Below are 13,387 nucleotides of genomic sequence, written 5' to 3'. Positions count from 1 at the left end.
TAATAAGAAAGTAAGATTGCCATAATACTTTCTTTAAAAACAAAATAAGCTTAAAAAAGTTGCACTACCTAATAAAAGCACAAGAAATTTTTGCCATCATGTATGAAAATGGCAGATAGCAAAAATGTCAGTGCTATGCTTCATGATCATCAGAACAAAGTCCAAAGATTAAATTGATATCAACATTAGTATTCACTAATCATCATGTTGGCACCAATTGTTGCAATAGTAGCAGCATCAATAAACTTTCACCATGGAAATAACTTGCAAGAACTTATGCTTCTGTTGGATTTCATGAACCAGTGAGAAAGTTACAATCAATTCCAAAGTAAAATTTATAATATGATTTACAGGGATGAAATTATTTAAAATTGTCAAAATACCCAGTAAACAATAATACTTAGGACTCTCAAAAGTGAAATGACACATTTCATGATAAAGTGAAAATAACACCTAGATTTTGTCCTGGATTTTTTTGTAACTCAATAACATTAACTCTCATCCAAGAATCAATGGGGATTATAGTATCATATGAAGTTCTAGATAACAATTTCTTCATGGTCCAGGCCTTGGGATGATTCCCCTTGGGTTTGTGATGCCTAGATTAGTGTATAGAAGATCAATTGCTTCTCCTTGACGATTGATAGCTTCAGTTTGCCTGTCTTGACGCTGCCTCATATCAGCAAATTGCTCCTCCATATATACTCTCATGCTTCGCAATTCATCCATCAAATCTCGCATTGTTGGCGAAGGAAGGGGTGGTGATGGGGGTTCATGTGATTGTGCTTGCACCTCAAGGTCTTGTGGTTGTCCTTGGATCTGAGATTCTTGGGCATCCGGATCTCTTCCCATTTGTTTTAGAGTGCTATCATCAATCTTGGCTACATTACTCAAGATGACACTTTTCTCTTCACTCAAGTCAATTCCAAGCCAGGTGAAAATCTTGGTCCAATGGCAAGCATATCCTAAACCAACACTTGATTTTCCTTTCTTCATTTCAAGCATATGATGGACCATAAAATAAGGCCAGTTTATCTCCTTTCCAGTCACCATAGCCCAAAGCACTAGAATATCTTCGTTAAACAAGATTCCATGGTTATGTTTCCTTGGAATCAACATGTATGAAAATAAATACATTAATATACGCTGCTCATTACCCAACCCACTGCAACTTATATTACCTCTAGCATCCATATGTGAATTTATTGTAGACTCTGCAAACCAACCAATCTATTATATTCACCCCATTCCTCATCTGCCGCAATACCTCCAGTAAATTTTGCCCCATGATAAACTAAATTCCATTGTTCAGCTAATTGTTCCAAAGTAACTCTATAATGATGTGACCTTAAATCAAACTCAATCAGCGGCATTACCTCCTCACCCTCTTCATTAGGTTCAGGAATAACATAATTTAAAGTACTATAAACAGCCCTAACCAAGTGCGGGTAATAATCATCCTTAGTTTGTACAAAATCAGTTAAGTGCTGTGCTTGCAAAGCATTCCACACCAAATTATAATGCCTATTATGAATGAACTCGGCTGTTATGTACCTGGGAGGAACAATTGCCCTTGACTCGAACTTCTCCACATAGTTCTTCAATGCCCTCCGAGACGGCAGCCACCTTGCCATGTAATGGGATGAAGCAATTAGTCTGGCGGAGGCAGAGCTTTCTCCCTCAACCCTAGCTCTTTTGGCGTTCTTGGTTCTGGCCATTATGGAAATATTAGTTTGGTGGGTTTTGTAAGGATTTGGATGAGGGTTTATATTATGTATGTAGTTTGGAGTGGATGTTGGTGAGATTGGAGAAGAAGAAGAGAGAAGCTTCCTAGATTTTAGAGAGAGGAGGGAGGAACCGAAATGGTGTTCTTATGTTTCAAAACGGGGAGAGAGTGGGTGTGAATACGCATGGTTTTCTGGTTTAATAGATAGCGCATTTCAAATTTCAATTGATTGGATTACATTACCAATTGATTGAATGCAGAAAAAACATCATTTACCTCACTTTCCAATCGATTGAATTCTCATGCCAATCGATTGAATTGGAATTTGAGTAGCACACTTCAATCGATTGAATTGGGTAAATTCATATTGTTTTGGTGAATTCAATCGATTGAGTAACAAAAACAATCGATTGAATTGTGAACCTCATGTTGTTTTGAAGTATTCAATCGATTTGAAGATATAAACAATCGATTGAATTATAAAAAATCCACATGTTATTCATCGTCCAATCGATTGAAATACTATGACCAATCGATTGATTTATGCGAAAACCATGCTGCCTTGCAATTTTCAATCGATTATTTTGTGATAAACTGTAATCCAATCGATTGGTTTTCAATGAAACACGATTTCACGACCCTGGACGAACGTCATGGATCAAATATAAACTTTTAATCCATTAGAATGGCCAAAAGCTTTATTACGATCAATGGAAGATCTAATTCGTTATTGTTTTTGTTTTTTATTGTTAATAAACATAATAGTTGATTCATAAAATAATAATTTATAAAAGAAAAAATAGTTTTTATAATTAAATAAAATATATGGGGTTAATTTGTAATTAAAATTAGAAAAGGACTGTTTAGCAGTTATTAAAAAACTTAAAAAAAATGTTTTGTTATGGGACCATTTAGTGGTCCAAACGTTCTGGGACCATTTAATCCTTTGCCGGTTTAGTTAAATATAAATTAGTATTTAGTTAAATATTTAGGTAATTATGTGTTTATTTTTTTATTTTGTTTAGAAAGAGATAAAACCTAATGTAAAGTTTATTTATATCATAATTGATGCAGTGAGTATTGATTTACGTTTAATTTCGGTTATTAAATATTCGTGTATTAAGTTTTTTTCGTATGGTTGCCGTCCTTGCAGAAATTTCTATTGTCGCATATGGTGAATTTGCCGTGGGATGGAATTCAGTTTCAGGGAAGCTGTTATTAAGGCGATAAAAGAGTATACCATCCAAAGAAGTGTAGACTACCGGGTGTATGAGTCGGAACCATTGACATTTTATGCGAAGTGTACACAATATTATAAGGAGGTATGTGGTAGTCACACATGTACCAGAGCCACCATTTCTCAGGATCATTCGAAGCTAGATTCGAACACAATTGCAGAAGCAATAATGCCGTTGGTTGAGGCTGAACCCTCGTTAAAGGTAAAATCAGTTATTGTAGAAGTGCAATCGAAGTTCAACTACACCGTCAGTTATCAGAAAGGATGGTTGGCTGAGCAAAAGGTAGTAGAAAAAATATTTGGTGGTTGGGAGACATCGTACGAAGCGTTGCCTATATGGTTTGAGGCCACGTGTCATAAGGAGCCATCAGCTATCGTCCATTTTGAAACTATGCCTGCATATCAAGGTGATGACTTGGTAAGTGATATTCGGGTATTTCATCGAGTCTTTTGGAATTATTTGGGTATTAATCTATCATATTACTCTAACTCAAATATTATCATTGATTAAAATATTCTCTAACCATATTTACATATATATATATTCTTAAATTTCTATCAATAATAATAATAATATAAGAACAATTAAATTTCTAACAATAATAATTATAATTTTAAAATATAAACAATAATAATAATAATAATAATAATAATAATAATAATAATAATGTAGCTGCTATATATGTTCCTAAGCTGAACTATCTCCAACAATAATTATAATTAAATTTCTAACAACAATAATAACGATTCTGAAATATAATAAAAAATTAATAAATACACTTACATAATCATCATAACTGAGATAATTTACAATATAAAATTCAGGACGATCAATATTTCTATATTTTTTTTTGACATTTTAATTTATTTTGTATGAAGCAGAGGGTGCAGAACTTGTTGAAAGATGAAGAAGAGGGGAGAATGGCTGTTGGGTGGGGATGAAAATGAAGCTTTGAAAGGGACTCGGAGATAGGTGTGGATGGAGAAAACGGTGTATGTTGGTTAATGGGGCACCATCCTAAGGAGCAAGGCACCTGCGACACGTGGCTACGGTGAACAACTCGGAGGGTCTGTATTGTAGGCAACAATTTGGACCGTCCGATAAGGCCCCTCCCACTCGCACCGTCCGATTTCTCTTGTGCTGACATCACATGCAGGTAAAGCACACCCGATCTCCATAACGAAGTCCTACTCCATTTTAACCTCCATAATAAAATTAAAAAGTGTATAATGGAATGTATGTGTAAATATTACTGTATCAAAATTATATTCAATTTATTAACAATATTTAATAATTCAATATATTTTTATAATGGAAAATTCTAGGGGACCAGCAACTTTTGTGTTTTGTATCCAACACTTAACCAACAAAACAAAAATGAGTGATATTTCACCATTAGATGTAATCTCACACCATTAAAAATACTATTGATGGCCAATTGATGGTTACAAAACACCAAAATTGCTGCCCCTAGCATTCCTCTTTTATAATAATAAACCCTGGGTCTGTCTTTAGTAAGCTCAAGTCTTTTGAGCTTTTCTAATAGACACAAAATATAAATTATAAATATACCCCACATGGGGGTTTAATAATAATAATAATAATAATAATAATAATAATAATTTTTTATTTTTACCATATTTTTTTTTAAATTTAACTAATAAAACCCTTAATTCACCACACTCCACAGCCCCACCCCTAAACTCACCATACGGTACCCTAATTCCCAAATCCTTTCCCTGTTAACTCACCACCACCTACGTGACTCTCCATTGGTCTCAACCTTCGCCGTCGCCGTCCAGCAGAGCCGTCGCCATCCAATTCATCTCCCCGTCGTTCGTAGGCTCTCCCTCCCCGTTGATCGTTCAATAGCAAGTCATCCATCAAGGCCAGCGTCCACGTTGGGTCCAAAGGCGAAGCAATAATTGTGGCTTTCCTTTCAAGTAATTTTGTTTAAATGCTCAAATCCTTGATTGTTAGTAGTTAGAGTATTATTGAACGATGATGTATCATCTTGTTATATGGTTAGTAGTTCGAGTGTGATTGAATGATGATGGCCATATTGTGATCTTTTATTTTTATTTTGGGCTGGAATTGAGCATTAGTGATTACTGAAGCAGGGATTGTATGCTATATTTGTTCTGTTCTGTGCTACAAGCATGTTGGTGTAGCTAAGATTCATGCCAATTTAGTCGTTATATGTAGCAATTATAATTCTCCATTATTGTGCTACACTTTTTTCTTTTTTTTTTATGCTTCGGAGGAAAGGGGGGGTTTCAATGCTGTAGTGGTTTGAATAAACATAGATAATTGAAGAGTGCGTGTATAAACAATGAGATGGAGACAATACGATGGACCTTTATTGAAGTAGGAACTAGGAAGCTCAGGTTGATGGTTCCAATAAACTTGTGCATTTTGTAATCTACACCATATTGTGTTGGCATAACTGATTAAAAAAATCAATAACTGCTGCTTAGCTTGATGTTATAATACCCAATCTTAAGTATATGCAGGTTTTTTAGCTTTGAGGGAAGCATATCAAAGAAATCTGATAATATATCTGAGTGATTCTCATGACTACACTAATATGGCTGATATGACTTTACTGATATTTTAACAAGATGTATATCCTGAATATTTTGTTGCACTAGGTTATCTGTATATTTTTGCTAGTGTTTTTTGGTTACTTCTAAAAAATCAACCCTTTTTTTTTTATTTTGCCTGTAAAATATGCCCAGTTGAACATATCTAAGTTACTGTATAGTGCATGTTTGAAGTAGATAGTCATATTAGATGAGTGGAAGAGGAAATAAATGGGAAGATAGAAGGGTGGAGAGAAGCTTTGGAAGCAGTTTTCTTTATCTTATATCATTTATATTTTATATTAATAGAAGTAAAACAAAGTATACAGAATTTAAAGTTTCACAGAAAGCTTATGATTCCTAGCTTAGAGGTGCAAATTGGGAAGATATACTAACATCACAATTCAAACAGTTTGTGTTTCTTGGTTTTTATCTAAGATACTTGTTTTCACACTATGTTTTCTCTTCCCTTTTCACAGAACCCACCTCTACTGCCAATTTATTTGAGAATTCCTTTTTCAGCTTCAAAGTATCGTCGTTCTTTCTGCTTTCATCATGCACCACGTCTTCCCGTCGTCCTCGGTGTCGTCTCCCCCTTCATCGCTACACTTCAAGAGTTTCAATGGAGCGTCAGCCTCAGGTATGAACTTGTTTCATTTAGCTCATTTTTTTATCCCTTTATGTTCTGCTGCATGAACCTATTTCGTTGAATTCATGATTTCAATTTATGGGTTTATGTTTCTACTCAAATCTGGTATTTATTTTTATGATTCTGATTTCAATTTCTGGGTTTATGTTTCTACTCAAATCTGGTATTTGTTTTTATGATTCGGATTTCAATTTCTGGGTTTATGCTTCTGTTCATGCTGTTCTATTTTTTATTTATTATTGCTGTTTGATTTCTGTTCATAATTTTAATTTTTGAGTTTATGTTTCTATTTAAATTTGGTATTTGTTCTATTTTTTATTTGTTATTGTTTTTTGATTTTTTTTAGTGTGTTTGTAAATTCAGAAATTAGTATTGTGATTCTTTTTGAAAATTCAATGGTTATTGGTTAGTTTTTCTTATTCGATTATAAATTGTACCTAATTTATGCTATAAATTGCAGGAAGCATCAAATAGTCAAAGACACACAAGTGATCAAAATGTGCATAATGTTAGTGATCATGTGGATGAAGACGCAACTTCTGATGCGGTGGATATGAATCAATATCGCATAAACTCTTAGGAAGATATTGGTAAGATCGATTTCTCAGGTCTATCTATGGAAAATATTTGTCAATTGCACTTTGCTGATCTTGGCTTGGCATTCGAATTTTATAATTCATATGCCAAGACGAGGGGCTTCAGTGTGCGAAAGAGTAGGAGTAGAATAGTTGATGGAAAAGTTAGAGAAAAAACATATGTTTGTTCTTGTGAAGGGTATAGATTAGAAAAATGGAACCATATGAAAAATCGAGTTAGGGAGCCAAAATCAGAGGCAAGATGTGGTTGTATGAGTAAACTTCATGTGATCTTCAATGCGGTAACTGAGAGTTGGGTAGTGAGAGATTTTTGTGATGAACACAACCATGAGCTTGTTGTTCCAAAGTTAGCAAGAATGTTAAGATCTCACAAGAAAATGACTGAGCCCGACATTAGTCAAATGAACCATATGAAAGAGGTGGGGATCAGCATGCCAAACATATTTGGGTCATTAGCTAGCCAGTGTGGTGGGTACGAGAACGTTAATTTTTCAATTAAGGATATGCACAATCAAGTTGCGAAGCAAAGAAGACAATTACCTGATGATTTAACCTCTGCAATGGCTTACCTGGAAACGCTAGCAGCAAGGGATCAAAACTTGTTCTATAGTGTTGAAAAGGGAAGAGAAGGAGTGTTTCGGCAAATTTTTTGGTGTGATGGCCGGTGTCAGTTGGATTACGATCTGTTCGGGGATGTGCTAGCATTTGACGCCACATATAAGAAGAATAGATACAGATTGCCGGTGGTAATATTCTCGGGAGTTAACCACCATAATCAAACCGTTGTATTTGGTGCTGCGATAGTTTCAAATGAGAGGAAAAGCACCTATGTGTGGTCACTAAAACAGCTTCTCATAGCAATGAAGGGAAAGACACTGACTTCAGTAATTACGGATGGTCATCCATCGATGGCTATCGCTATTCAGGAAGTGTTTCCGAATGCACATCATAGGTTATGTGCATGGCACTTGATGCGTAATGCAACAAGCAATATTCACAAACCTCAGTTTACGAAAATGTTTACAAAGTTAATGCTAGGTGATTACGAAGTTGGTGTGTTCGAACAAAAGTGGGAGGAAATGGTTGGATTCTTTGGAGTGGAAGATCGGGAATGGATAGTAGATATGTATGGGAAAAGAAACATGTGGGCTATCGCTCATATCCGAGAAAAATTCTTTGCTGGGTTTAGAACGACTTCGAGGCGTGAAAGTCTACATGCTGTCCTCAAAAGATATGTTAAATCACGCCATAATTTGACAGAATTTGTTCAACACTTCCAGCGTTGTTTGAGCTACATGCGGCACAGAGAGGATTTGGCAGACTTTAAATCATCAACTGGACAACCTGTGATGCAGACACACTTTCAACAATTAGAAAGGTCAGCAGCTACCATTTATACCCGACAAATTTTTGTGTTGTTCCGTTCAATGCTCCACAAGGCCAGCACATTAAAGGTAACATATGAAGAGGAAACGAGTTCTTGCAAGATTTATCAGGTGTCAAAATTTTACAAGCCTAACATGATATGGCATGTGTCTTTTCACGGAGAGCAAGATGAATTTAAATGCTCATGCATGAGAATGGCCTCGATAGGTATTCCATGTAGTCATATACTTGTTGTTTTGGGTTTTCTAGACATTGCAGAGCTACCAAAATCATTAGTGCTGCGAAGATGGACTAGAAAAGCGAAGGAAGGCATTAGTGGGTATGATGACATGGGCGGCTTGATGGAGGATTCCTTGGCTATCAGTCGGCGTGCATGTTTGGCACATTGGTATAAACAAATTATGAACGAAGGGTGCCTAAAAGGGGATCTTTTTAATGAATCACGAGATGCATTGGTAAATATACTTTCATGTATTAGGGCTCATAGCGGGGACAATAACATCATGGAGGGGCATGCGGAATACATGTATGAAGACCTTGCAAAGAATGGAAGTACTGAGATAGAGACCATAAGGAAGCCTAAGCATTACAGCTACTGTCGCAGGGGGGGCATAACATTGCTATGTGTTCCATGAAGAAAATGGATGAAAGGACTCCCAAATTTGATGATGATGCTGAGGAGAATATTGAGGGTGAAGACTACTCCTTCGTAGATGCTGAAAGTGATGAGTATATTCACACTGAATGGTTTGAGGAGGAAGATGTAAGTTCAATACATTTAAGTTCAAGTATATTTTGTTACATATAATATTGTATGGCTAGCTCATAAGCCTTCCTATTTACTATTTTGATCCAAGAATATTTAAATTCCTCAAGGTATTATGAACAGAGTAGTGGCAATTATATCCATATTTGTAATTATTATTATAGATTCATAATAAATAAAATTATATCAATATTTTAAAGATTAAACGTTTTAAAAAAAATTATTAATAACTTTCTATTTTTAATTTTCTTTCCTAAATACAAGTACTTTTGTATTTATTTCAACAATACTTATACTTAAAACTTCTTAATAAAACGGAAAAATAAAATATTTATACTACTGACCTAGTAGATAACTCGTGTACATTTTCATGGTGCACTGTTGAGGCACGCGGTTTATATTGCTACGTTCGAACTAACAGCTCTGAAAATTTGATAATTAAAGTTAGAAATAATTCAAGCTAAGCTAGAATAGACCAAACTCAACATTAACTCACTAAAATCTCACAAGGTAAGTCGATTATTTGGACATGAAAGAATAATAATAAAAGTTATATTAGGCTAAGTAATTTTAGTTAAGCCAAACCAAACCAAGGTCAAGTTTGACTGAAAGCTCAAAAGTTGCCTCGAGCTCATGAGCTTAGCGGATCGAGTTGTTAATGACTTACTAGTTGTTTAAATAGTTAGATGAACTTCCAGTATTTTTTTAAAATTAATTACTATAGTGTAATTGATAAAAATATTTGATATTTGTTATTTATACATGTTTAATAACATTTATATTAATAATTATGAATAAAAATATGTTATATAGTTTTACCATATAACTAATAAGTACCACATAGAATAGTATAAACCCGTAAAATTATATAACTAATGTGCTATATAGTTTTACTGGTTTATTGGTTTCATCGATGACTTACTAGTTGAACTCGTAGAACCGTTCCCACGTAAATAAAAAATATAAATTGATAAAAAAATAAAAATATAAAATTATAAAATAACATACATTCACTAATATTTTAAGAACAATCAGCACCTATTTTTTATTTTAATGAGTAACTAATTAATTTAATATTATTATATTAGTGTATATTATATGTATTTATTCAGAAAATAATATTAATAAATATTGTATAGTCATAAAAAAATTACTAGAGTGTAACATAAATAAAATATTAATATTTATTATTTATACATATTTAGTAATATTTATACTTACCTCCAACTTCATGATTCTTCAATTTCATCCTCACAACCATAACAATTATATAAAAAATCTACAAAAAAAACAGATACAACATAACCATCAATATCACCATGCCTAGACAGAACACCATGGTGCTATTCTTTCTTAGTTACACTAATAATCAAACTCAGCATTATTACATCTTTTTCTCATAAACTACCAACACTACCACCATTGCCAATTCTGCCACTGCCCATCATATTCACAGTTAAAATGGCAACAAAGGGAGATCATAATGTTCCTCCATTTTGGAGTCAACACATTCACAGATAGAGAATGAAAAACAGGCCATGAAAATCATGTAGTATTTAACCCTTCTGGACTCACAAAACATTGGGTCAAGGTGGCAGCAGAGGCAGGAATCTCATTGATGACACTAATTAATTTTTAAGTAGTTAGATAACCAACTAATTAATTTAATTTTATTATATCATTTATTCAAAAAATAATCTTAATAAATATCATTTATTGTATCATGCGCTTTAATAATATCTGATGTGTATTGTTGGATTTGATTTTAACTTTATATTATGTGCTTTAATTAAATGATCTCATTACTTGTAATAAGTAATCAAAATCTATGATATTGAATCATTCTTAGTGCATAATCATTAATATGCAAATTTTGTCCTCTTTCTTGATCATTCATTCTGACTCTTTTAACAGATATCAAGGCAAATCCTCAAATGCATTAAAACTATAACAAAGTTCAAGTTTTATTCATTTTATTGAAAATTATAAATTTGTATCCTGGAATTGAGAAAAATAAAATAAAATAAAAATTTTTATTCAAGTTTTTAAGCCTGTCTTGATATAGTGCAGACCGTTTATGCAAATGGAGCACACTTTGGAAGAATAAAATGAACAGACGAAAACAAAATGAGTGTGACAATCTATTTGGCACCAAAGAATATTTAATGATGTTGTATTGGAGTTTTGTGTTTGATCTTGGCAACACCATTATTTGTTCCACGCTGTTAATAACAAGCTGTCAAGCACTATTCAAATAAGGGAATATTAAAAATTTAAAGGACAAATAATTTTTTGTTCACTTTATTTTGTTCCCCTAAGAAGTTAATGCATGCACTCTGATCTACTGAGTACAAAACAATGAGAAAATGTTAAAAAAAAATCATGGTTAAAAAATAAATAATTCTCTTCTCAATATAAAATTAGTAATTAACTAATAATCTTGCATCTCTCTGAAGAACAGAAATCTAGAATATTAGCATGTAGATAACACGTGAGAATAATTACTCGTACAGAAGTACTTGACAATAACTAAGAAGCTCATGATAATTAATTAATCTTAAATTACTTAGTGTATTAGATTAATTAGACTTGTGCTCATTATAATGATTGTGGCGCTATCAGTTTAGTTAGTTGTTGCCTGTCTTGGTATATTACAGTGCTGTCAACCGTGGGATTGGAATTTACCGCAGCAATATGGTTATATATATGAATTAAGAACTTTAAGATCCTGAACTTTTTAAATGGTCATTGGTTACAAGAAAAGAAAATAAAACATGGTAATAAAACATGACGTTCGATGTCAGCCTGAGAAATCAATGTCATGATAATCTTGTATTTGTTAGATGTTGAATGTCTTTCATCATTTGAATCCATCGAAGAAATCAATTAAAGGCGATACATAATAATAATAATATCTTTAAGATAGTGTCATAGGTAAATCACAACGTCCTAACTTGCCTCCACAGTCTTCAAATTGATACGCAACAACTCTTTACGACTCTCAAAATTCGGAAGAGGAATGTATATACGCTTTTCCAGCCCTCGCCTGATTTGATTTGCATCAACATATTACATTGTATCAGTACATGCACATTAAAAGAGGTTTCCGACAGATATAACTAATTCATCGCATACTTCTATCACTTGCAATGCATATTAAGAAGTATAAGAAAAGGATGCAGAAAAGCAAATACAAACCTCAGTGCCTCATCTATGTCCCAAGGGAAGTTTGTGGCTGCCAAAACCATTACTATTTTACGGGTACCATCTTCATTTGTGGAACTATTGTTTACACCATCAATCCGAACTAGAAGTTCAGACTTCACCCTTCTGGATGATTCATGTTCCCCAGAAGCCCTGATGAATTGAAAGGCAACTCAATCAGAAATCAAATAATCTCAACTGATACTACAAACTCAGGGTGAACCCAAGGGGTACTTGACAACCATTATCCCCCATCGCAAATAAAAACATGGCATACATGACGCAACACACAAGATTGTTATGTACGGAAAAGAACAGCAAAGACTTACCCCCTAGCATTGCACAGAGAATCAATTTCATCAATGAAAATTGTACTTGGTGCATATGCTCTTGCAAGATCAAACAAACACCGCACCATGCGTTCACTCTCACCACGCCATTTGGAAGCTAAAGTTGCAGAAGAAACATTAAAGAAAGTGGTACCGCATTCAGTAGCAACTGCTTTAGCAAGAAGTGTCTTCCCAGTTCCGGGAGGCCCAAACATGAGAACACCTTTCCACAGTCTCTTAATCCCCTGTAAGAATCACATATAATGAATTGTACAGAAAATGTCTTTCCATGACAACAACAATGGGATAGAAATACAACAACAGCCTGCTTAAGGCCATCGAAGCTCAGCATAACAAGAGAATTTGTGTGCATGACTACACAAGCATGGGAGAATTCCAAGTAAAAAAAAAGAAATAGTAGCATGCAAGATTAATTCAAATTTCAACATATAGCGATACAACTACCAAGGGAATAAAAAGCACCAGACATCACAAAAGATCCGCATAAAATAATCTAAGCTCTATACATTTTACACGGCTCTTAGATACAAGAATCCTCCTCCTAAGTTTTTTATTGTTGGCTTAATTTTCAATTCTGATCTCCATTCTCAGCTTCTAAGGAAGCAAAATCCAACAATGAAAACTGAAGGGTATGCATAAAAAAGGTTAATTAGCAAGGTTTTGCTTTCCAAGAGAATCACGCCCTTCTGTTCTGCTTCTCACAATTCTATGGAATACTTCCCTAATCGAAAAAACTTAATCAGAAAATTCGGAAATTAGAAGTTCAATTATGCACAAAAAAAATAAAAAGAGAGAGGAGAGAAAGCTCACCGAGATAGATCTCTCCAAAGGATCCGCTACCAATTTTTCGACCGATACAGAACTAATTTCCAACTCGAGGCTCCATTAAA

The 13,387-nt window shown here is 34.0% G+C and overlaps 2 protein-coding genes across 2 annotated transcripts; one reads left to right on the top strand and one right to left on the bottom strand.

The window, feature by feature from the left end:
* On the top strand, window positions 6,812–8,812 carry LOC107647229 (protein FAR1-RELATED SEQUENCE 5-like). Its single transcript, XM_016351336.1, has one exon. The coding sequence runs from the start codon at window positions 6,812–6,814 to the stop codon at window positions 8,810–8,812; it is 2,001 nt and encodes a 666-aa protein (XP_016206822.1).
* On the bottom strand, window positions 12,069–12,725 carry LOC107647228 (katanin p60 ATPase-containing subunit A1-like). Its single transcript, XM_021104764.1, has 2 exons — window positions 12,477–12,725; window positions 12,069–12,300 (listed from the first exon to the last, which is right to left on the bottom strand). Exons 1-2 carry the CDS (start codon window positions 12,689–12,691, stop codon window positions 12,084–12,086), a joined length of 432 nt encoding a protein of 143 aa, XP_020960423.1. The 5' UTR covers window positions 12,692–12,725; the 3' UTR covers window positions 12,069–12,083.

The sequence above is a fragment of the Arachis ipaensis genome, chromosome B06 (genome assembly GCF_000816755.2).
Source record: "Arachis ipaensis cultivar K30076 chromosome B06, Araip1.1, whole genome shotgun sequence".
In the NCBI taxonomy this organism is placed as follows: Eukaryota; Viridiplantae; Streptophyta; class Magnoliopsida; order Fabales; family Fabaceae; genus Arachis; species Arachis ipaensis.
Note: the sequence above shows the minus strand (reverse complement) of the source record. Positions and strands in the feature narration are given on the sequence as shown.